This window comes from Schistocerca cancellata, chromosome 2, assembly GCF_023864275.1.
Source record: "Schistocerca cancellata isolate TAMUIC-IGC-003103 chromosome 2, iqSchCanc2.1, whole genome shotgun sequence".
Taxonomy (NCBI): Eukaryota; Metazoa; Arthropoda; class Insecta; order Orthoptera; family Acrididae; genus Schistocerca; species Schistocerca cancellata.
The window spans coordinates 835,663,802-835,686,976 of NC_064627.1; the positions used below are offsets into that span (position 1 = coordinate 835,663,802).

Below are 23,175 nucleotides of genomic sequence, written 5' to 3' on the forward strand. Positions count from 1 at the left end.
AAGTCGCCCATGTATGGGCATTGCAGAGCCAGCTGAGAACCACAGAGTCCCTGCGAGAGGCCTGCATGGAGGACTGCCACACATGTGTAGTCTCCTTAATGGCACACAGTTGTGAATCCTGGGACTACACCATTCCGTCTCCCAGAGCCAAAAACCTAATGGCATAAAAACAAATGCAGGTCAGTTATTGGAAAGTCGATCTCCATTAGCAGTTTCCGTGTAGCCTGTTTGGCCAGCATGTCAGCAAGTTTGTTGCCTGGGCTTCTGACATGTCCTGCGGTCCACACAAATACCACTGAATGACTGGACCGTTCCACAGCACAGATGGACTCCAGGATTGTCGCTACCAAAGGATGATGAGGGTAGCACTGGTCAATAGCTTGTAGGCTGCTCAAGGAGTCAGTACACAGAAGAAACAACTCCCCAGGGCATGAACGGATATGTTCAAGAGCACAAGATGTAGCCACCAGCTCGGCAGTGAAAACAATGCAGCCATTGAGCAAGGAATGCTGTTCAATATGTCCTTCATGGATATACGCAATGCCGACATGACCATCAGCCATCGATGCGTCTGTGTGAACCACTTCATGCCCTCGGTACTTGTCAAGAATCGAGAGGAACTGACAGCGGAGAGCCGTGGGGTGAAATGAGTCCTTTGGGCCATGAGAAAGGCCCAGGCAGAACCGCGGCCTAAGTGTACACCATGGAGGTATATGCGAATGGATCTCGAGTATAGGTGGTAAAGGCAAGGACTCCAGTTCAGATAGAAGAGGTCAGACGCGAACTGCAATTGTAAGCCCTGAAATGGGTCGCTGATGTGGGAGATGAACCGCCGTGGGTGGGAAAATGAGACGATAATTTGGATGCGCATGAGAACTATGAACGTGTGCAATGTAACTGGCGAGCACTTGCGCATACCTGACCTGCAATTTAGGGGCCCCAGCCTCCGCCAGGACGCTTATCACCAGACCCAACCTAACTGCTCCCGTTGCTAGTCAAACGCCACAATGGTGCACTGGGTCGAGTAAACACAACACAGAGGGGGCCGTGAACCATAAACCAGACTCCCATAGTCAAGGCGGGATTGAACAGGGGCTCTGTAGAGCTGCAGCAGCGCAGAGCGATCTGCACCCCAGTTGGGGTTACTCAGGCAGTGGAGGACATTGAGGTGCTGCCAGCACTTCTGCTTAAGCTGACGAACATGAGGAAGCCAAGTCAATTGGGCATCGAAAACCAGTCCTAAAACTCGATAGGTCTCCACTACAGTGAAGGGATCATCAGAAAGGTAAAGATCTGGGTCCGGATGAACGGTACAACACTGAAGGAAGTGCATAACACACAACTTATCTCTCCCAACACTCCTGTTTCTGTCTTTTAATAAGCTGGCGAACACAGGCAAGGTGCTCCAGGGAAGGGTGCGACTTATGCTGCTGTAGAGCTCGCCGACTCTCCTTAATTGCCTCAGTGACTTCCACCGGGGGCACCCTAAAACAATGAGGGATCGCACTTTCTGCCACAGGAACGACCGTTGTAATTACCTGCTCAACCACCACATCGAGATGTTACCAGGGTTTAAAGCCCTTCTGGGCAGGCATCCGTAGGCCTAATGCCGGGGCAGTGACAGGTAGATGGGGAAGTGGTCACTCCCAAACAGGTCATCATGTGCTCATCAGTGGATACATGGGAGAAGGCCAGGACTGCAAAGTGAGAGATCAATGGCCATATATGTGCCATGGTCCACATTGAAATGTGTGGAGGCACCTGTATTTAAGAGGCAGAGGTCGAGGTGTGACAGTAAATTTTCGACATCTCTGCTTCAGCAAGTTAGCACGGTGCCACCCCTCAAGGTGTTATGAGCATTAAAATCTCCCAAAAGTAGGAAATGTTTAAGGAGTTGATCAATCAGTGCAGCCAATGCATTCAGTGGTACTGCACCATCTGAAGGAAGATATATGTTGCAGACAAGTATTTCCTGTGTCATCCTTATCCTGACAGCCACAGCTTCAAGAGGGGTTTGAAGGGGCACAGGTTAACTGCATACTGAGTTCAGGACATAGACACAAACTCCACCTGACACACTATTATAGTCACTACAGTTTTTGTAATATCTCCTATAGCCGCAGAGGGAACCAGGTTTCCTGGAGAGCAATGCAGAAAGCAGGTGCAAAGCTTAAGAGTTGCTGTAGCTCTGCCAGGTGGTGGAAAAAACTGCCGAAATTCCACTGGAGGATGACGTTATCGTCAGGCTGGGAATGCATGAAGCATGCAAGGAGGCAGGTTATGCCTCAGGGTTACCTGATGCCACAGATTGAGTATTTGTAGCCATTTCCATGGTGGATGAGGCCTCAGTGAGATCCAGGTCCGCAGAAGGCACTAAGATCTCCATTGCATCTTCAGATGCAGAATTGATAGAGTGTGGTGGTGTTGGAGCCACCAGAGGGTCCTGTTACTTAGCAGACTACTACTTAGTTTGCTTGCTGTCTCGCTTCTCTTTAGGGGCTTGCTGGGAAGATTTCTCCAAAGCAGCTTCAGGCACAGAGGAAGACTGTGAAGCTCTTCGTCCAGCAGCTTTTGGCTCCTTGAGCCACTGGAAAGTGTCTGCCGTGGCACTAGTGGAAAACTTGGGAGAGAGGGCTCCAAGGGACCCCTTCCAAACAAGAGGAGGCGAAGGAGGCTGTTGCTTCTACGGCAGGGGGGAGGGGACTGATGTCCACTGCATTTGGGGGGGGGGGGGGGGGGCGCACTTGCTCATTAAGTAGGTGCTTTGGGTGCAACAGAGGAAGATTTGCCCCCTACCACCAAGGGGGCAGATGTATTCTGATGGCCCGAAGGGTCCACTGTTCATGGCACAGAGTGAGGAAACACTGGCACTTGGGACAGCAATGGTGACGTAGCAGTAGTATATGTCGACGTCAACCAAATGGGGTATAATCTTTCAAATTTACGTTTAGCCTCTCTGTATGTCAACTGGTCCAGGGTCTTTTACTCCATGATTTTCCGCTCCTTTTGGAGCACTGAGCAGTCTGGCAAGCAGGTGTAGAGGTGCTCTCCACAGCTGATGCAAGTGTGAGGAGGCGCACATGGAGTATCTGGGTGCAGTGGATGTCCACAGTCCTGACATGTGGCACTGGAAGTGCAGCGGGAAGACCTGTGCCAGTACTTCCAGCACTTAAAGTACCGCATAGGAAGAGGGACGTATAGTTTAACGTCACAGTGGTAAATCATTACCTTACCTTTTCAGGCAGTGAATCACCCCCAAGGGCCAAGATGAAGGCACCGGTAGCAACCCTGTTGTCTTTGGGTCACCTGTAAACGCGCCAGGTGAAATGAACACCCCACCATTCTAAATTGGTGCGGAGCTCGTCATCAGACTGCAAGAGGAGATTGCGATGGAAAATTATCCCCTGGAGCATGTTGAGGCTTTTATGGGGAGTGAGGGAAACAGGAATATCACCCTTCTTGTCATAGGCGAGTAAGCTCGGGATTGGGCTGGGGATGCAGTCTGAATCAAGACTGCGCCGTTTCGCATCCTGGACAGTGCTGTCACTTCTCCAAACTTATCCTCAAGGTGCTCAATGAAAAACTGAGGCTTTGTAGGTAGAAAGGGGTCCCCATTAGTTCTGCTACAGACTAAAAACTGAGGTGAATATGGCTCTCTCCATTCTGTAGCCCTACATTCCTCTCACGGTATAACGAGGGAGGGAAACGATTTAGGGTCATAACTGTCGGCACTGTATTCGATCTCGCCCTACTTAGAAGCTGCTGGTATGGTATAGTCACCAGCAAGAGATGACTTAGTCCACTTCATTGTGGGTCATCCTTCCTGATGGCACCCACTCCGATCAGGGGCTCTCCCCACGGGTGCCACCCAGCCACACCAATGGCTAACAGGCATGTTGGCCATTGCTGGGAGTCCTGATGCCCCAGGAAGACAGGGCATATATGGGGAGTTTACAGCTCAGGCATCAGCAGTGCAATCCCTGTGTTGTCAGGGGGCTACCACCAAATGGGTACATGACGGCCCCACCACAACAGACTGGCTACCGTGCTGGATATTGGGTGCAGAGGCATCCAATATTGTCATGGGGGCGAAAGAGGACAGGAGACAACAGAAGAAGATGATATACCCCAGAAAGTGTCCTCACTCAAATAGTTGAATCACAGGTGGAGATGCAAAGCCACGGCAAGAGATTCAGGAGATCGAATTTAAGGGCACTATGGATAACTCAGGCACCACGTAAGGCATCCTTCCCCATATGGCACGCACTTCTGTAGAATTTTGAAAATGGCAGGTCAAACCATAGACTGGGATTTACTCATAGGGCCAAAAAGTGAGAGACTCCTTTTAGTTGCCTCTTACGACAGGCGGGAATACCTCACATCTATACTAACCCCCAGACCTGCAGGGGCTATTGTAACATGCTTAAAATGTTATTACGAAGGCAAAGACTATGTGTTACACAGATAAGATAGCTAATTCACAGGACAATATTAAAATCAATGGTCAGTCATGAAGGAAGTGTCTGGTCAGCAGCACAAGGTAGACGTCATAAAGTCAGTTCATGTTGTTGTTGTTGTTGTTGTTGTGGTCTTCAGTCCTGAGACTGGTTTGATGCAGCTCTCCATGCTACTCTATCCTGTGCAAGCTTCTTCATCTCCCAGTACCTACTGTAGCCTACATCCTTCTGAATCTGCTTAGTGTATTCATCTCTTGGTCTCCCTCTACGATTTTTACCCTCCACGCTGCCCTCCAATACTAAATTGGTAATCCCTTGATGCCTCAGAACATGTCCTACCAACCGATCCCTTCTTCTGGTCAAGTTGTGCCACAAACTTCTCTTCTCCCCAATCCCATTCAATACTTCCTCATTAGTTATGTGATCTACCCATCTAATCTTCAGCATTCTTCTGTAGCACCACATTTCGAAAGCTTCTATTCTCTTCTTGTCCAAACCATTTATCGCCCATGTTTCACTTCCATACATGGCTACACTCCATACAAATACTTTCAGAAATGACTTCCTGACACTTAAATCTATACTCGATGTCAACAAATTTCTCTTCTTCAGAAACGCTTTCCTTGCCATTGCCAGTCTACATTTTATATCCTCTCTACTTCAACCATCATCAGTTATTTTGCTCCCCAAATAGCAAAACTCCTTTACTACTTTAAGTGTCTCATTTCCTAATCTAATTCCCTCAGCATCACCCAACTTAATTCGACTACATTCCATTATCCTCGTTTTGCTTTTGTTGATGTTCATCTTATATCCTCCTTTCAAGACACTGTCCATTCCATTCAACTGCTCTTCCAAGTCCTTTGCTGTCTCTGACAGAATTACAATGTCATCGGCGAACCTCAAAGTTTTTATTTCTTCTCCATGGATTTTAATACCTACTCCGAATTTTTCTTTTGTTTCCTTCACTGCTTGCTCAATATACAGATTGAATAACACCGGGGAGAGGCTACAACCCTGTCTTACTCCCTTCCCAACCACTGCTTCCCTCTCATGCCCCTCGACTCTTATAACTGCCATCTGGTTTCTGTACAAATTGTAAATAGCCTTTCGCTCCCTGTATTTTACCCCTGCCACCTTTAGAATTTGAAAGAGAGTATTCCAGTCAACATTGTCAAAAGCTTTCTCTAAGTCCACAAATGCTAGAAATGTAGGTTTGCCTTTCCTTAATCTCTTTTCTAAGATAAGTCGTAAGGTCAGTATTGCCTCACGTGATCCAGTGTTTCTATGGAATCCAAACTGATCTTCCCCGAGGTCAGCTTCTACTAGTTGTTCCATTCGTCTGTAAAGAATTTGCGTTAGTATTTTGCAGCTGTGGCTTATTAAACTGATTGTTCGGTAATTTTCACATTTGTCAAAACCTGCTTTCTTTGGGGTTGGAATTATTATATTCTTCTTGAAGTCTCAGGGGATTTTGTCTGTTTCATACATCTTGCTCATCAGATGGTAGAGTTTTGACAGGACTGGCTCTCCCAAGGCCGTCAGTAGTTCCAATGGAATGCTGTCTACTCCGGTGGCCTTGTTCCGACTCAGGTCTTTCAGTGCTCTGTCAAACTCTTCACACAGTATCATATCTCTCATTTCATTTCATCTTCATCTACATCCTCTTCCATTTCCATAATATTGTCCTCAAGTACATCGCCCTTGTATAGACCCTCTATATACTCCTTCCACCTTTCTGCTTTCTCTTCTTTGCTTAGAACTGGGTTTCCATCTGAGCTCTTGATGTTCATACAAGTGGTTCTCCTTTCTCCAAAGGTCTCTTTAATTTTCCTGTAGGCAATATCTATCTTACCCCTAGTGAGATAAGCCTCTACATCCTTACATTTGTCCTCTAGCCATCCCTGCTTAGCCATTTTGCACTTCCTGTCGATCTCATTTTTGAGACGTTTGTATTCCTTTTTGCCTGCTTCATTTACTGCATTTTTATATTTTCTCCTTTCATCAATTAAATTCAATATTTTTTCTGTTACCCAAGGATTTCTACTAGCCCTCGTCTTTTTACCTACTTGATCCTCTGCTGCCTTCACTACTTCATCCCTCAAAGCTACCCATTGTTCTTCTACTGTATTTCTTTCCCCCATTCCTGTCAATTGTTCCCTTATGCTCTCCCTGAAACTCTGTACAACCTCTGGTTCTTTCAGTTTATCCAGGTCCCATCTCCTTAAATTCCCACCTTTTTGCAGTTTCTTCAGTTTTAATCTACAGGTCATAACCAACAGATTGCGGTCAGAGTCCATGTCTGCCCCTGGAAATGTCTTACAATTTAAAACCTGGTTCCTGAATCTCTGTCTTACCATTATATAATCTATCTGATACCTTTTAGTATCTCCAGGGTTCTGCCATGTATACAACCTTCTTTCATGATACGTAAACCAAGTGTTAGCTATGATTATGTTGTGCTCTGTGCAAAATTCTACCAGGTGGCTTCCTCTTTCATTTCTTAGCCCCAATCCATATTCACCTACTACGTTTCCTTCTCTCCCATTTCCTACACTCGAATTCCAGTCACACATGACTATTAAATTTTCGTTTCCCTTCACTATCTGAATTTTTTTTTTTCTTCATCATACATTTCTTCAATTTCTTCGTCATCTGCAGAGCTAGTTGGCATATAAGCTTGTACTACTGTAGTAGGTGTGGGCTTCGAATCTACCTTGGCCACAACAATGCGTTCGCTGTGCTGTTTGTAGTAGCTTACCCGCATTCCTATTTTCCTATTCATTAATAAACCTACTCCTGCATTACCCTATTTGACTTTGTGTTTATAACCCTGTAGTCACCTGACCAGAAGTCTTGTTCCTCCTGCCACTGAACTTCACTAATTCCCACTATATCTAACTTTAACCTATCCATCTCCCTTTTTAAATTTTCTAAGCTACCTGCACGATTAAGGGATCTGACATTCCACGCTCCGATCCGTAGAACGCCAGTTTTCTTTCTCCTGATAACGACATCCTCTTGAGTAGTCCCCGCCCGGAGATCCAAATGGGGGACTATTTTACCTCCGGAATATTTTACCCAAGAGGAAGCCATCATCATTTAATCATACAGTAAAGCTGCATGCCCTCGGGAAAAATTACGGCTGTAGTTTCCCCTTGCTTTCAGCCGTTCTCAGTACCAGCACAGCAAGGCTGTTTTGGTTATTGTTACAAGGCCAGATCAGTCAGTCATCCAGACTGTTGCCCCTGCAACTACTGAAGAGGCTGCTGCCCCTCTTCAGGTACCACACGTTTGTCTGGCCTCTCAACAGATACCCCTCCGTTGTGGTTGTACCTATGGTACGGCTATCTGTATCGCTGAGGCACGCAAGCCTCCCCGCCAAAGGCAAGGTCCATGGTTCATGGGGGGGGGAGTCAGTTCATAGTAAAAATATTTCTGTTACTGATAAGTCAAATATATGTACAGTATTTAAGAATCACTTTCTGAGCATTGCTGGTGAATTAAATAAAACCTTAGTTTCTACAGGGAATCATATAACTCCATTGGAAAACGCCTTTCCAAGATTGATATCTGAAATATTCCTCTGTGATACTGACACAGGGGAGATTGAGTCAATAATTAAATCAAAGAAAACTAAGGACTCATGGATATAATGGAGTGCCTAGCAGACTATTACAGTATAGTGCTGCACATGTTAGCCCTGTTCTTAGCCATATTTGTAATTTTTCCTTTAAGTGTGATTAGTTTACCAAAAGATTGAAGTACTCAGTAGTAAAGCCACTTTATAAAAATGGAGAAAGGGTTAATGTAGACAATTTTAGACCTATTTCTGTGCCATCAGTGTTTGCTAAAGTTATTGAAAAGGCTGTGTATGTAAGGATAATTTATCATTTTACTTCACATAATTTGCTGTCAAATGTACAGATCGGTTGGAAAAGTGGTTTGACAACTGAAAATGCTATACTCTCGTTTCTCCAAGAGGTACTGGATGCATTAAACAAAAGGTTTCGAACCCTATGCATCTTTTTTGATTAAATTAAAGTGTTTGATTGTGTTGATCACAAAATATTGCTCCAGAAGTTGGACCATTATGGAATGCGGGGAGTAGCTCACAATTGGTTCAACCCTTACTTTAACAACAGACAGCAACAGGTCATATCCAGTGTTGAGAATGGCTATGATGTGGGGCCTGAGTGGGGTACGATCAAATGGGGGATGCCACTCCTATTCCTTATTTATATAAATGATATGCCCTCTAACAGTACAGGTGATTCTAAAATATTTCTGTTTGTTGATGACACTAGCTTGGTAGTAAAGGATGTGTGCAACATTGACACTGTTTCAAATAGTGCAGTTCATGGTTTGCAGAAAATAAACTAACACTAAATCTCAGTGGGATTCAGTTTTTACAGTTTCTAACACACAATTCAACAAACCTCGATTTTTTAATTTAACAGAATGGGCATGTAATTAGTGAAACTGAACAGTTCCAATTTCTAGGTTTTTCAGATAGGTAGTAAACTGTCGTGGAAAGCCCACGTTCAGGATCTTGTTCAAAGATTTAATGTGAGATTTAACAGTCCACTGAAACCCATTTAAAACACATATTTTTTGATCCAATTTGAAGTAAACAGGAATCAATTATGAAAAAAAGGGGGGGGGGGGTAGTGGTACAGGAAAACCTATACTTATAAAATTGTTACAATGAAACTGGTTACTAAATTATAATTGTATTGAAGCATATAGGTACTGTAATTGGTAGGAATATTTAGGATTAATGTAATTAGGTGAAATCTAGAACAAATGATCGAGTACAATGGTCAAAGCCATTTCTTTGAAACTGAGATAGATTTGTGTTAAAACAGTATTTAAATTAAAATCTGTGGTATTTAAGGGAAAAACCAACTGAGAGAATCAAAACTGATTAGAAAATAAAATGTAATTAGCAAAAATGTTATAAGTGGCATGTAAACATAGGCAGTTCTTTGGGGTTTTGTCACTAATAAATAAAAGACCTATTTTGCCACATTCAATGGGAGACCTGGAAACATATACATTGGTAGGAACATTTTCCGAACCATATATCTTTTGTATTTAATAAAAATAGTGAAAATATTGTTAATACTTCATATTTTGAGCATTTGTACACACTTAAAATGTTATCTGCTTGAAAATTCATCTATGTATTTGCTCTATAAGAGCTAGTGCAACTGTTGAAATGAGTCATTAATTTTGAGATAATACCGAGGGTTGTTCGGAATTGTATATAAAAGGGGCAGGCATGTAGGCACAAGAAGGTCAGTACTTTATGACCAATTGATGAAGTAAGGTGTACGTCAGTGTCTTATGAGATTTTGTACATGAAGCATGTAATTGCTTACTGAGTACTTTATGTAAATTCATGCAGTATGCATGTCAGACTTGGCAAATTGTATGGAATATGTAAGAAGACTTATATATTATTACACCAGTGTACATAAAATGGTTAAAAACTAGGTGATATAATAAAAAAGAAGTTCTGAAACATAATGTTCAATTTAGTCATTCTTGGAATAAAACACCAAGTTACAGTGGACATAAAGTAACTCAGTGACTGTTGCAGCAGCGGATCTACAAAAAGGAATGGATGAGTACACCCCACAATATTATATGAATTTTAATATTTAATTTTGCAGTATTTGGTTTGACAATTCTTTCTGAGATGTACTGAAGTTGCATTATTAGCAAATAGTAGTGTACTTCGCTTATTTTCATTCATTTATGACATATGGGATTATATTTTGGGGAAAATCTTCCCATTCTCAAAGGATATTTTTGGCTCAGAAATGGGCGGTTCATTCAATAAGTGGTGTAAAGTTGCGAACCTCTTGTCGATCCCTGTTCACTAGTCTGCGTATTCTGACATTGGCCTCTCAATATCTGTCATTTCTTGTTAACAATATCATCGTATTACCAAGAATTAGCAGCTTTGATTCAGTTAATACTGAGCAGAAATCCTTTGTGCATTTGGATCGCACTTCGTTGACTCTTGTGCAGAAAGGTGTGCAGTATACTGTTGCATCCATTTTGAAGAAGCTACCTCAAGAATAAAAAGAACTTAGCACTAATCCACATGCTTTTCAAATCAAAACCGAAGAGTTTCCTCATAAGTCGCTCCTACTATTCTGTCAAGGAGTTCCTTGAAAAATTCAGGTGATCCCAGCATTATATTGTTGATTGCATCTACATAAACTTATACTTACTTACTTACTTACTCACTCACTGGTCATACTGGACTCTAGAGTCCATTACCACAGCAACGTATTTTCACCATCTGTCCCTGTCTTGGGCTATTTCCTTCCATTCACCTTCAATACCTAGGCTCCTCAAATCGGCCTTCTCATTGACCTCCCATCTATGCCTCAGTCTCCCCACAGGACGTTTTCCTTCTAGGTGCCCTACCAGTATTCTGCACGCTGCCCTGCCCTCATCCATTCGAGCTACGTGACCCGCCCATCGCAGCCTACGTGATTTAATAATACTGATTATGTCAGGGCTTGAATAGAGTTCGTGAACCTCTTCGTTATGCAGTTTTCACCACTCTCCGCTAATGTCATCCCTTTTTGCTCCGAAAATTTTCCTCAAAATTTTGTTTTCAAATACTTGAAACGGCTTTTCATTTTGCACAGTGAGAGACCAAGTCTCACACCCATACAGCATAACTGGTAGAATAACAGTTCTGTATATTCTAATCTTTAAATTCCTAGACAATATCTGTGATGAAAGTAATCTATACATCTGTCAACTTCCATTGTACACAAATGTCTTGCAATAACATCCTGAAATTTTGAGATATATATCATTATGATCTACTTATGCAGTGTGTGGAATTTGGCTTGGATACCACTTGTCCCTTTTGTGCTACCACACTTCAAAAATCAATGTTTTTCAGGTAATTTTTCAAATTTTTGTATTTTCGTGTGCATGTAACTCAGTTTTTGTGACTGATATGGGCATGATGAGTTCTTTGTATGTTTAGGCCACATTAAGCTTACCAAAAAAAAAAAAAAAAATTATACCCTTTTTGAGTGAATTATATTTGGCATAGAGGGCACCTACAATATGTACCTTTTAACATATTGCATTTTTTTCATCACATTTTGGAATTTTTTATTTTCCCTCAGAAATATGTTGTTGGTGTTTTGATTCATGGAGTGTGTTCTCTAAATCAATGTTACTGGGTTGTAGAAATTTCACTCAACTGTATGGAATAGTTCCAAAGTTATTAAGACCTGAAGTTGGGTCTGAAGATAGATTGCCAGATGCGGGTTGCAATTTCCGGGTCACGCCACCTTCTTTTACAAGTCATAATTCTGGAACTAATTGGCAGGAAAAACTAATACTTTGTACATGAGTGTTCCACATATGGTAGAATTAGTGTAGGCCTCCTGAATTTCAGTCAAATCTGAGACTATGAGCTGGAGCCCCTGGTTGAACTGACATGGAATGACCCTTTTTACACTCTTCTGGTTGAGTATGGCATTATCCACTGGCTGGCTATAACATCAATGCCATACAACTTCAGTTTATCTAGGAGAATATTGTGATTCATGCAGTCCAATAGAAGAATAGGTAGAAGAAAATACCAACTGGAACTATTTTGTTACTTAATGCACGTAAATTTGGTGAGTGAACATGCAAATGGCATTCTCAATAGAGCAAGTCTTCTGAAAGCCAAACTGCGAGTTGCTGAGGATATTACTGTTGCTCTGGTGGGATACTGTTCTACAAGACATTACCTTCTCAAAAATTTTGGAAAATGTCATCTTTCTTAAAAGAGTGGTTTGATAATGGCATATTTCAGTCTCTCTGGAAGAATGCCTTGAGTTAGTGATGCATTACACATTTTAGAAAAGACAGGAGTTCTTACAGTGAACAAATCTTTAGCAGTCTATTGGAAAAACAACCAAAACCAGATGAGCTTTTATTTTCGAGAAAATACATAATTTTCTTAATTTCGGAAGGATAAGTAGATGATACATCTATATGACTGAATTTTGGTGAGTTTTCTCTGTAACTGTTTGTCCTTATACTTTCTACTATATTTAAGAAATGATTTTCAATATATTTGCTACCTGTGACTCATTTACAGCCCTTCCATTCAGTTCAATAATGATATTATCCTGTTCTATAGCTAGTTGTCCTGTCTCTCATTCCACACAACCTTAAATCTGTTGCCAGAATTACTGATTTCTGACATTACGTGTGCATGTTCCCTGGTTTTTCAGAAACTTTTCTTACAAGGGAAACCCCCCATCGCAAGCCCCCCCCCCCCCCACCCGGTTTAGATAGTCCATCAAAAACTGAACACAGATCAAGCGTGAACACAGGAGGAAGTTGTACTGAACTGCGGAAGAAGAAGGGAAAAAAAATAGAAACAGTGAATGATGCAAGAAGAAGTAGAGGAATAAACGGCAGCCTAGCACAGCAATGGCTTTGTGGTTAAGTGGTCCTGGTGTTGGACTGCCGAGCAGGTGAGCCAGATTCAAAACTCCCTCATGCCATTTACTTCTTTTTCTTTCACAACATTATGAACTCTCTGGTAGATCATTGAAATGTTTGTTCTCTTTCTGTAGTCTTGGCAGTTGTCATGCTGTACATTGGTTATTGAATACGAGTCATGTGGTAAGAAGTAAATGTAATGAATAGTGAGAGCAAGCGAGATATCACAAAGACATGTCACAGAAATGAAAACAACAAATAAACAGGTGTAAACTATGTTACAACAAAGGAATTCATGAGTCAAAACTTCCAAAATGGACACAACTTCAAAAACTTTAGAAACATATGTTTTGACAGAGTACAGAGTAACTGTGTGATTGTGAAACCGTCACATTCATTTGTCGCAGCTTATGTGACAAACTATTATGTTTTCTCCATTTCCTTGGGAGTGATCACTTTCACATTCATACAAACACCTATATTGGATAAAAATCTCTCGGTGTACATGCTATGTCAATTCAGGAGAAAACTCCAAGCTTTCGACCACTACCTGCATTGTCGTCGTCAGGGCTAAAACTGACTGTCATAAACTAGTGAGGCACCCACTTTTTATACGCAAAGGACGGCTTCTGATTGGTTGGAGTATGTCATAGCAATGGCTATATGGCACGTAGCGAACTGGTGCCCTCTGCTTCCATAGATGTAGTTTCTATCCAGCGTTGCTTGCAGCGCCATCTCTTGAATCAGGAGGTAAAGTGCGGGAAGTTATCCTCTGTGATTTTTCTTTATCCAGTGCACTCTTCCAGGTGTTGCTAAGTGCATAGACGTTGTCTCTGTTAAATTTATTATCACTAAGTCTAATTTCGACAGCTTCCCGGATCCGACAAGGATCACCTCGGTCCCGAGATTAACCATTTGACGACTGTTTTCAAGAGGAATGGTTACTCTGCCGGTGAAATTAAATCAGTATTGTCCAAGAAAGTAAGACACGATGCCGTCCATAAACAAGAAGAGGACCAACACATAGCGCGGCTTCCATTTTGCAGTGCTACAACAAGCAAGATAGGCAGAGTCCTAAAGAGGCAAGGATTAAACCAGTTTTCCGACCACCTAGGAAAATTAAGGAAATGTTGAGACCAGTGAAAGATAGTCCCGGCTTAAGGGAGCCGGGAATTTATAGTATTCCTTGCGAATGTGGCAAGAATTACATGGGCCAGTCGGTAAGAACCGTTGCCGACCGTTGCACTGAGCACCAGCGCCACCTGAAATACAGGTATTTGGAAAAATCAGTGGTGGCTGAGCATAGCCTGCTTAACAAGCATAAGATTTTATTTGAAGAAACCAGAGTAATAGCCCACACATCGAATTACTGGGACTTGTGTTATCCGGGAAGCTGTCGAAATTAGTCTTAGCAATAATAACTTTAACAGAGACAACGCCTATGCACTTAGCAACACCTGGAAGAGTGCACTGGATAAAGAAAAATCGCAGAGGATAACTTCCCGCACTTTACCTCCTGATTCAACGGATGGCGCTGCAAGCAACGCTGGATAGAAACTACATCTATGGAAGCAGACGGCACCACTACGGGCCATATCGCCGTTGCTATGGCATACTCCAACCAATCAGAAGCTGTCCTTCGCATATAAAAAGTGGGAGCCTCGCTAGTTTACGACAGTCAGTTTTAGCCCTGACAACAACCATGCAGGTTGTGGTTGAAAGCTTGGAGTTTTATCCTGAATTGACGTGGCATGTACACCGAGAGATTTTTATTCAAGAAATACGTCACGAAAGACTTCATAGCCACCTATATTGGGTAAGGAGGCATATCTCACTCGCTTATGAATCATACAAATAAGTTACATCAATAAGAGATTCCTATCATATGAGACACATACTGTCACTAATGTCATATATGAAACATCAAATGTGTTTTCCTATGGAAGATTTGGATGACTTGTTGCCTTGTCATCAAATGCTTGTGATTCCTATTCAGAAGTCACTTCCTTTTGGATGCTATTAGAGTAGTAATGCAGAATCAACTGTCGTCATAGGTCCCTCCCATATACCTCACTGTTCCAAGCAGACGTTACACCACAACACAGACACAAATTGAATAACGAGAACAGAAATATATATATATATACTCCTGGAAATGGAAAAAAGAACACATTGACACCGGTGTGTCAGACCCACCATACTTGCTCCGGACACTGCGAGAGGGCTGTACAAGCAATGATCACACGCACGGCACAGCGGACACACCAGGAACCGCGGTGTTGGCCGTCGAATGGCGCTAGCTGCGCAGCATTTGTGCACCACCGCCGTCAGTGTCAGCCAGTTTGCCGTGGCATATGGAGCTCCATCGCAGTCTTTAACACTGGTAGCATGCCGCGACAGCGTGGACGTGAACCGTATGTGCAGTTGACGGACTTTGAGCGAGGGCGTATAGTGGGCATGCGGGAGGCTGGGTGGACGTACCGCCGAATTGCTCAACACGTGGGGCGTGAGGTCTCCACAGTACATCGATGTTGTCGCCAGTGGTCGGCGGAAGGTGCACGTGCCCGTCGACCTGGGACCGGACCGCAGCGACGCACGGATGCACGCCAAGACCGTAGGATCCTACGCAGTGCCGTAGGGGACCGCACCGCCACTTCCCAGCAAATTAGGGACACTGTTGCTCCTGGGGTATCGGCGACGACCATTCGCAACCATCTCCATGAAGCTGGGCTACGGTCCCTCACACCGTTAGGCCGTCTTCCGCTCACGCCCCAACATCGTGCAGCCCGCCTCCAGTAGTGTCGCGACAGGCGTGAATGGAGGGACAAATGGAGACGTGTTGTCTTCAGCGATGAGAGTCGCTTCTGCCTTGGTGCCAATGATGGTCGTATGCGTGTTTGGCGCCGTGCAGGTGAGCACCACAATCAGGACTGCATACGACCGAGGCACACAGGGCCAACACCCGGCATCATGGTGTGGGGAGCGATCTCCTACACTGGCCGTACACCACTGGTGATCGTTGAGGGGACACTGAATAGTGCACGGTACATCCAAACCGTCATCGAACCCATCGTTCTACCATTCCTAGACCGGCAAGGGAACTTGCTGTTCCAACAGGACAATGCACGTCCGCATGTATCCCGTGCCACCTAACGTGCTCTAGAAGGTGTAAGTCAACTACCCTGGCCAGCAAGATCTCCAGATCTGTCCCCCATTGAGCATGTTTGGGACTGGATGAAGCGTCGTCTCACGCGGTCTGCACGTCCAGCACGAACGCTGGTCCAACTGAGTCGCCAGGTGGAAATGGCATGGCAAGCCGTTCCACAGGACTACATCCAGCATCTCTACGATCGTCTCCATGGGAGAATAGTAGCCTGCATTGCTGCGAAAGGTGGATATACACTGTACTAGTGCCGACATTGTGCATGCTCTGTTGCCTCTGTCTATGTGCCTGTGGTTCTGTCAGTGTGATCATGTGATGTATCTGACCCCAGGAATGAGTCAATAAAGTTTCCCCTTCCTGGGACAATGAATTCATGGTGTTCTTATTTCAATTTCCAGGAGTGTGTGTATATATATATATATATATATATATATATATATATATATATATATATATATATATATATATATATATGGCACTTTGAAGCTTTGAACACAGTTCACTCGCTTGACAGTCCAGCACTAACTATTTCACCATGGTCCCATTTCTCTTCCTGGCTTCTCTGTATTGCACTTCTTGTTTCTGGACCATTCATCTTGACCTGAACCATTTTGTTTGTATTATGCTTTTTTTCCTATCAGTTCAGTACACCTTCTGGAAATACGGAAGCGTCCGATCCCGCCCGTCTGCTTTGACCCATGACGTCACAAATATGGCGGAAACAAAAAACAAACACACACACTTTCCACAAGAAGCCTAATGACACTAACGGGACAAGTGCGGGAAATGGGTCTTACTGTTTTCATGTTTGTTCCCTCTACTTGTTCTTACCAACAGATACATTTCTCTTTTCCTTTCACAAGATACTTCAATCCCCCTAGTGATCCATGGTTGTTTACATAGCTGTACAATTCCTTTTCTGATTAGCTTATAAAGACAGCTGTTCAAATAATAATATTAATTTATCATGGAGCAGATTAAAGTTTATGTTAGCATTTGGTTCATTATAAATTTCATCTCAGGTCATCCTTGTGAAGTGTGCTCAGACACATTTGTCCTGGAGTCTTTAATTATTTCAACTGATTTTCACTGAGGAGTACCCATAGTGTAAGGCCCTATCTTATTTATGCTAACTAACTGTGCATCATGATCCGCGAAAACATTTGTTATTGTGTAAACAGCTATTTTCTTGCCGTGAGTTTCAACAATGAAAACACTGTCAATTAGGGTTCTATTGCCTTTAACCACCAATGTTGGGAAGTTAATTTCAGAGATCAAATTGTAGGGTGAAAATAAGGTTCCTAGGTCATTTTTCTGGTCAGAATACTTTAGAAAATCTATACTGAAGTCCTTGAAGATTATTAACTGTTTGCTGCTGTCTGACAGACAGTGTAGTAAGAAATCAAACAGTTCCAGATTTCCCATTGAGGATGTACATACAGTTACAATTAAAAGTGAACCATTTTTCAGTATTAATTCTTAAGGACATGTTCTATGTGCTGATCACTACAAAATCTGCTTGTGTGTATGAGAGCACAGAGCAAAGTGCTATATATGGCAGGAAAATGACTTCACCTCCTGAATTACCAAAACCACTGACAGGAGGAAACCTATCTTTTATAGACACTTTTGACAGGAGACTGAGGGCCATCTGGAGGCAGATAAAGAGTAGCAACATGAAGTCTCTTCAATGCCTAAAATTAAGGCTTTGAAATACCATACTGGACAAAGGATGGTACTAAACAACCATTATATCACTAAGGGTAAAATGAAGTATTCAACATAATTTCAGATGCCCCGTCTAAGACAATGAGTTATCACAAGTCAACGTTTAACTACTACTACTAGTACTACTACCCAACACAACTACCTTTCTTCCTGTGGATGAAGTCCAATCCTCGCAGAGAGGCCCCAGAAAGGCTGTGTTTATGACCCACAATGCCAGGACCCATAATGGTAACAAACACAGATATGAAGAGTTCCCAAATAAAAGGAGAAGTATCAGGGAAATAGGGTTCCATCAATTCAACACACACACACACACACACACACACAGTGATCTCTGACTATACTTGGGGAGCTGCATGGTAGCCATGACACCAATAGCTGGCATATTATTTTAAGAGTGACGTTATGCACCTGGCATCTGTGTTTTTGTTTCTACACTCTAGATTTAATAACAACTGTGTTCTCTAACAACATGTCATTTAAGTATTCTGGACGGTACTGTAGATGATATTGTGTGCTAGACCTACATTGGTGTAGTGGAGATGATTTGTGTATTGAAGATGCCATTCTATTTTAGACTTTTTTCAAATGACACTTATGGTGATGAGATTTATGTCTAACATTGCCCGAGACCCACGTTATGTTGCAAGGTGATAGTTCAGTTGAGAGCTAACAAAGCTAATGAATATGTTATGAAAAAAAGATTTTTTTATGAAAACAGTGATCTGTGCCGTAATATAAAATTTTCACTATGTAGACACTGCTATGGAATTATAGTGACGATCAATATGAATTCTTTCACGAAAAGCTGAAAAATAGCATTTAATACTGTGTTGTCACCTATCTTGAACACTTGCACATATCAGCTCCATTGTACTTCACCTCCTCCCTCCTAAGTAAGAACTAAGAAACTCTAACGGTGAGATGGCCAAAGCATTCATTAATCACAATTCAAAAAAATCAACCCTTCAAAGTCAATAACACTATTTCTAAATTTTTTCTCTCAAAGAACCAGGACTGCAGAATTTGTTCATATTAACACATCAGACTTCAGGAACATAAATCGTCGACAGGCTGAAAACTTTATTTTATTACTGGTGCGAATCTGCAAAACCTCAACACACAGAAATAGAACATACCCTTAATAGCGCTCGCTGCCGCAGTAACATCTGGATGACACTTTTTCTTCTGAGATATAAAATACTTTTCACTGCAATCATGAGTCCAGAGCAAATAAAAATTGGCCCGACGAGCCACATGTGACCTAAGTTAGAAAATAGGTACCCGTCGGCGTCTCCGAGAGCAAGCACGGTTATTACGGCCCCCATCACAAACAGGACTAAAGAGAGAGCAAAGTAAGAATATGATGTGCAGTCACAGTGCCCAAATGTTGAAGGTTCCGGATACAGTTGATCCATTTGTCTCAGCCTATGCCGCAAATAGGCATTTTCGAGTACTGATGACATGTCCAACGAACGATATAATACACCTCAAACAAATACACTCTGACAGCTGTGAGTGGCAAACGCATAAAATAACGTCAAACTTGACAAACGTTTCAAGGCCATTAATGTTTTGACGACTGTGTTGACATCTTGCGACACTGCAAATTTAAGCAGAGATAACTGCTCGTACACCAGACTTCTTCAGCAGATTACACTCTGATTAAAGGAGAACTACCACTTTAGAACTACCGAGAACGAAATCCTGTAATAGTGCTTGCTTAAAATTCAATGATTTTCATGACCGTGTCAGTAGTCCTAGAAATGTAACAACCCACAGAAAAATGGGTTGATATTTTTGATTGTTTATTGAAATAGTAAACACACCTCATTAGCCAACAAAATTTCAACATGCGGTTAGAACACAAGAACAAAAAAAGTTTCCATTGTAGTGGAAATTTCTGATACCTTACACAAATGTTCTTCAAATATCAGTGGACTGTTAATTAATGGACCCAAATAATACACTAATATTACGCACGTATTATAAAGATCTTCAACTTCTCTTTTTTTCTTATCCCAGGTAATTTAATGTCCAATAATTTTGTGGGCATATGAGGCATCCTAGATTACATTGTGCCCATGAAGAACTCGAGTGACGGTATTACGATTTACGAAATCGCTGATCCCTCTGTGCAACAGTTAACTGTCAACTGAAACTTTCCTCAGTTGTTTAAAGTTCAAATCGCTTTTAACGCATGGGGACACACAAGTCGTGCACAAATAACGACAATATTGTATGGTTTAAAAAATTTCCCGCAAGAAGTTCTGAGATGCCCTGTATTGACGCCAACCTCTTTGCACAGTACGACATGGCTTCCATACTCGATGAGGCAGACAAGGAGGAGTGTATAACTTATAAAAGCTCAAATGACTCTCAGCACTATTGGACTTAACATCTGAGGTCATCAGTCCCCTAACTAATAAATGCCTTGGCCTTTGACATCACTCAGCACAAATTACTAAGCAGAGTTGTTAAGTGTAAGATAAAGATAATACGAATCTCGTAATTTCAAGTCCTGTATGACTTACGATGTTAAGTGGATGATTATACATTAAAATATGATAATTTTGGGAGTTACACTTTCTGATAGAGGCACTGTTGCGAAACCAATCAATTTTGCATATATTATTAGACTACTATGAAATGATTACGAAGCAGAAGCCCAGCAATTAACTACGTTCACATTAAGATTATTTTGCTGAGTGTAAGCTCGTCTTCCGATACATGCGCCAAGCAGGGACCTTGTTTAGCAGTAAGGTTTGTTTTAGCTCAGTGTGTACATTACAGTTCGGCTTAATACTTAAGTATATAACTAACAATGGATTTCTGATAGGTGCTTCATGTAATGTATTAGTTCTCATTACACGTGGTTATACTGGCAGCTGCTGTGCTATGAGCTATTTAACAATCATTCTCAGGTTCTATTAGATTAGATTCAGTTTTCGTTCCTTAGATCCAAAAAATGAGATGATTCTCGTGGGTGTGGAATATGTCAGAGAGTAAACATAAAAACATAAAACAATTGAGTATAAAGTCCGGTCCACACGCAACAATCTGTCTGCGCAGACATCGGCGCAGATGTCTGTACATGCAAAAGATCGCTGCAAATCAAGGTTGCTGCAAATGTGGTATGTTCACACGTCACAAACCCCAATCTACTACTCGCCCGCCATCTGTCGGTGTAGAAAAGAAATATCGTGGCAAGCGACTACACTCCCCGCAAATGTCAAAAATTTAATTAAGTTATTTTGAAATATAGAAATGGAGGAAGTCTATTGTGGTCTGTGTTCGCAACTTGTGTTGCAAAAAAACATTCAGACCAACCGTAGGAAACAGAGAAAGCGGTCAAAATGGTGTAGACAGTGGTTGCTAAAGCGAAAGCAGTTTTCTCACGTAAATTTACGGCGAGAATTGCAGGGCGAACCTAGCGACTGGCGAAATTATTTGCGGATGGGTGTCGAAACTTATAATTATCTCTTAAAGCTTGTAACCCCTCATATTATGAGAAAAAATACTTGTATGAGAAGGGCAATTTCTCCTCATGAACGGCTGGCGGTAACATTAAGATTCCTTGCAACAGGAAAGAGCTACAAGGATTTGGAATTTTCAACTGCAATATCGAAACAAGCGTTGAGTGAAATAATACCCAACACATGTGATGCTATTTATGCTGTCCTGAAGGATGAGTTCTTTTTATAACAGCAGTTAATTTTCTATTATGTTTGCACACAAATATATTCTTTTGAATAAACTTTTGATAAACATATGTGAAATATATTGTTTTACATTACCTCGTGTCTCATTTCCTCGCACATTGACATTCCAATTTCATCTTCAATTGTATTCCTGCTTGGTCTTGGCGTTTCTTGATCACTAAGAAAGCCAACCAGATCAAAATACCATAATGTTGGCTGGTATACTTGATCTACTCCTACACCAGATCTTCTAGATTTCTGAACTTTGGATAACTCTTTTCGGTAAACAGTTCGCAACGAATTTATTTTTTTATTACTCTTTCTCTGTTTGCCGAGGCGTCAACTGCCCGCAATTTTTTAAGTAGAGCATTGTATGCTGCTGTCTTTTTGTCTCGGTCACTATATTCTTTACTTTTAATCTTCCACAAACATGGGTGGTTTCTATTATTTCAATGAATTCACTTACAAACTCTCGAGAACACTAACGAGTATCAGCCATTTTAATGCCCTGTGCGCACAAATACAAACACTAGACTGAGCAAACAGCTGTTTCGCGCCAGATTTGCGGCGATCTCCTGTCCACACGCTCCAACTTGTCTGCGCAGATGTGGTTTGAACCCACAGATTTGAGAGGTTTCGCTCAAACCTCCAACTCCAACTTCCAGGTTTGCACACACCTCAGGTAAGTGCAAATCTTCTGTCCACGCGCAACGATCTGTATGCGCAGATGTGATGTCTTGGGCAGACAGGTCGTTGTGTGTGGACGGGCCTTAATACTTACTACCGCAATCATTTGTCCGGAAATTGTCGAAATAGGTGAATACAATGTGGTAAACTGGAACAGCAAATATTTACAGAATTAGCACGTTGTCAGAATGAAACACTGTTACGCACTATTAATACATTTATCATACACAAAATACCCAATTCTGACTGTTTTGACAAAGTGCTATCAAAACTGAAATCTAACAAATATTTTTACTTAAGCTGGCTTAACACTCTCTGTTAGATATTCATCTATGGAGTAGAAGGAGTTGCCTATCAAAAAGTCTTTCAACCTCTGCTTAAACTGTGCTTTATCTAAAACCATGTTTTTAATGGTTGCTGGTAATTTGTTGATAATTTGTGTTCCTGAATATTGGACCCCTTTTTGAACCAAGGTAAGTGATTTTAGGTCCTAGTACTGATACTATGTACTGAGCTATTGGTTGGGAACAGAAATGTATTATTTGCAACAAATTTCACTGAGAAGCAGTGATTAGAATACAAAGTTCGTTCAACAGGTTTCTACAGGATTTTCTTGAATTCACACCACAAATGATTCTTATCACACGCTTTTGCACCCCAAAAACTTCCGCTCGGTTTGATGCTTTGCCCCAGAATATGATCTCACATGACATAATAGAATGAAAGTATGCAAGTTTTTTTTTTATATTTGTATCTCCTACATCTGACGTAATTCTTATGGCAAATACAGACTTGTTTAGGCCCTTAACCAACTGTGTGGTCTGCCCTTCTCAACGGAATTTATTGTCGATTTACAATCCCAGAAATTTAACACTGTCAATCTCTTCGATCTTCATGTCTTCATATGTTATGCACATGCTGGAAGGAAATCTCTTTTAGGTTCTGAACTGCATAT

General features: G+C 41.9%; 1 protein-coding gene across 2 annotated transcripts in view; it reads right to left on the reverse strand.

Moving 5' to 3' along the window:
* LOC126162741 (uncharacterized) overlaps window positions 1-19,424 on the reverse strand; it is a 44,921-nt gene extending 25,497 nt beyond the window's left edge. For both annotated transcript variants that reach the window (XM_049919413.1, XM_049919412.1), the window contains exon 1: window positions 18,972-19,424. In XM_049919413.1, coding sequence (XP_049775370.1) covers window positions 18,972-19,298 — 327 coding nt within the window. In that variant the 5' untranslated portion in view covers window positions 19,299-19,424. The remainder of the gene's footprint in view (window positions 1-18,971) is intronic.
* Window positions 19,425-23,175: the final 3,751 nt, after the last annotated feature.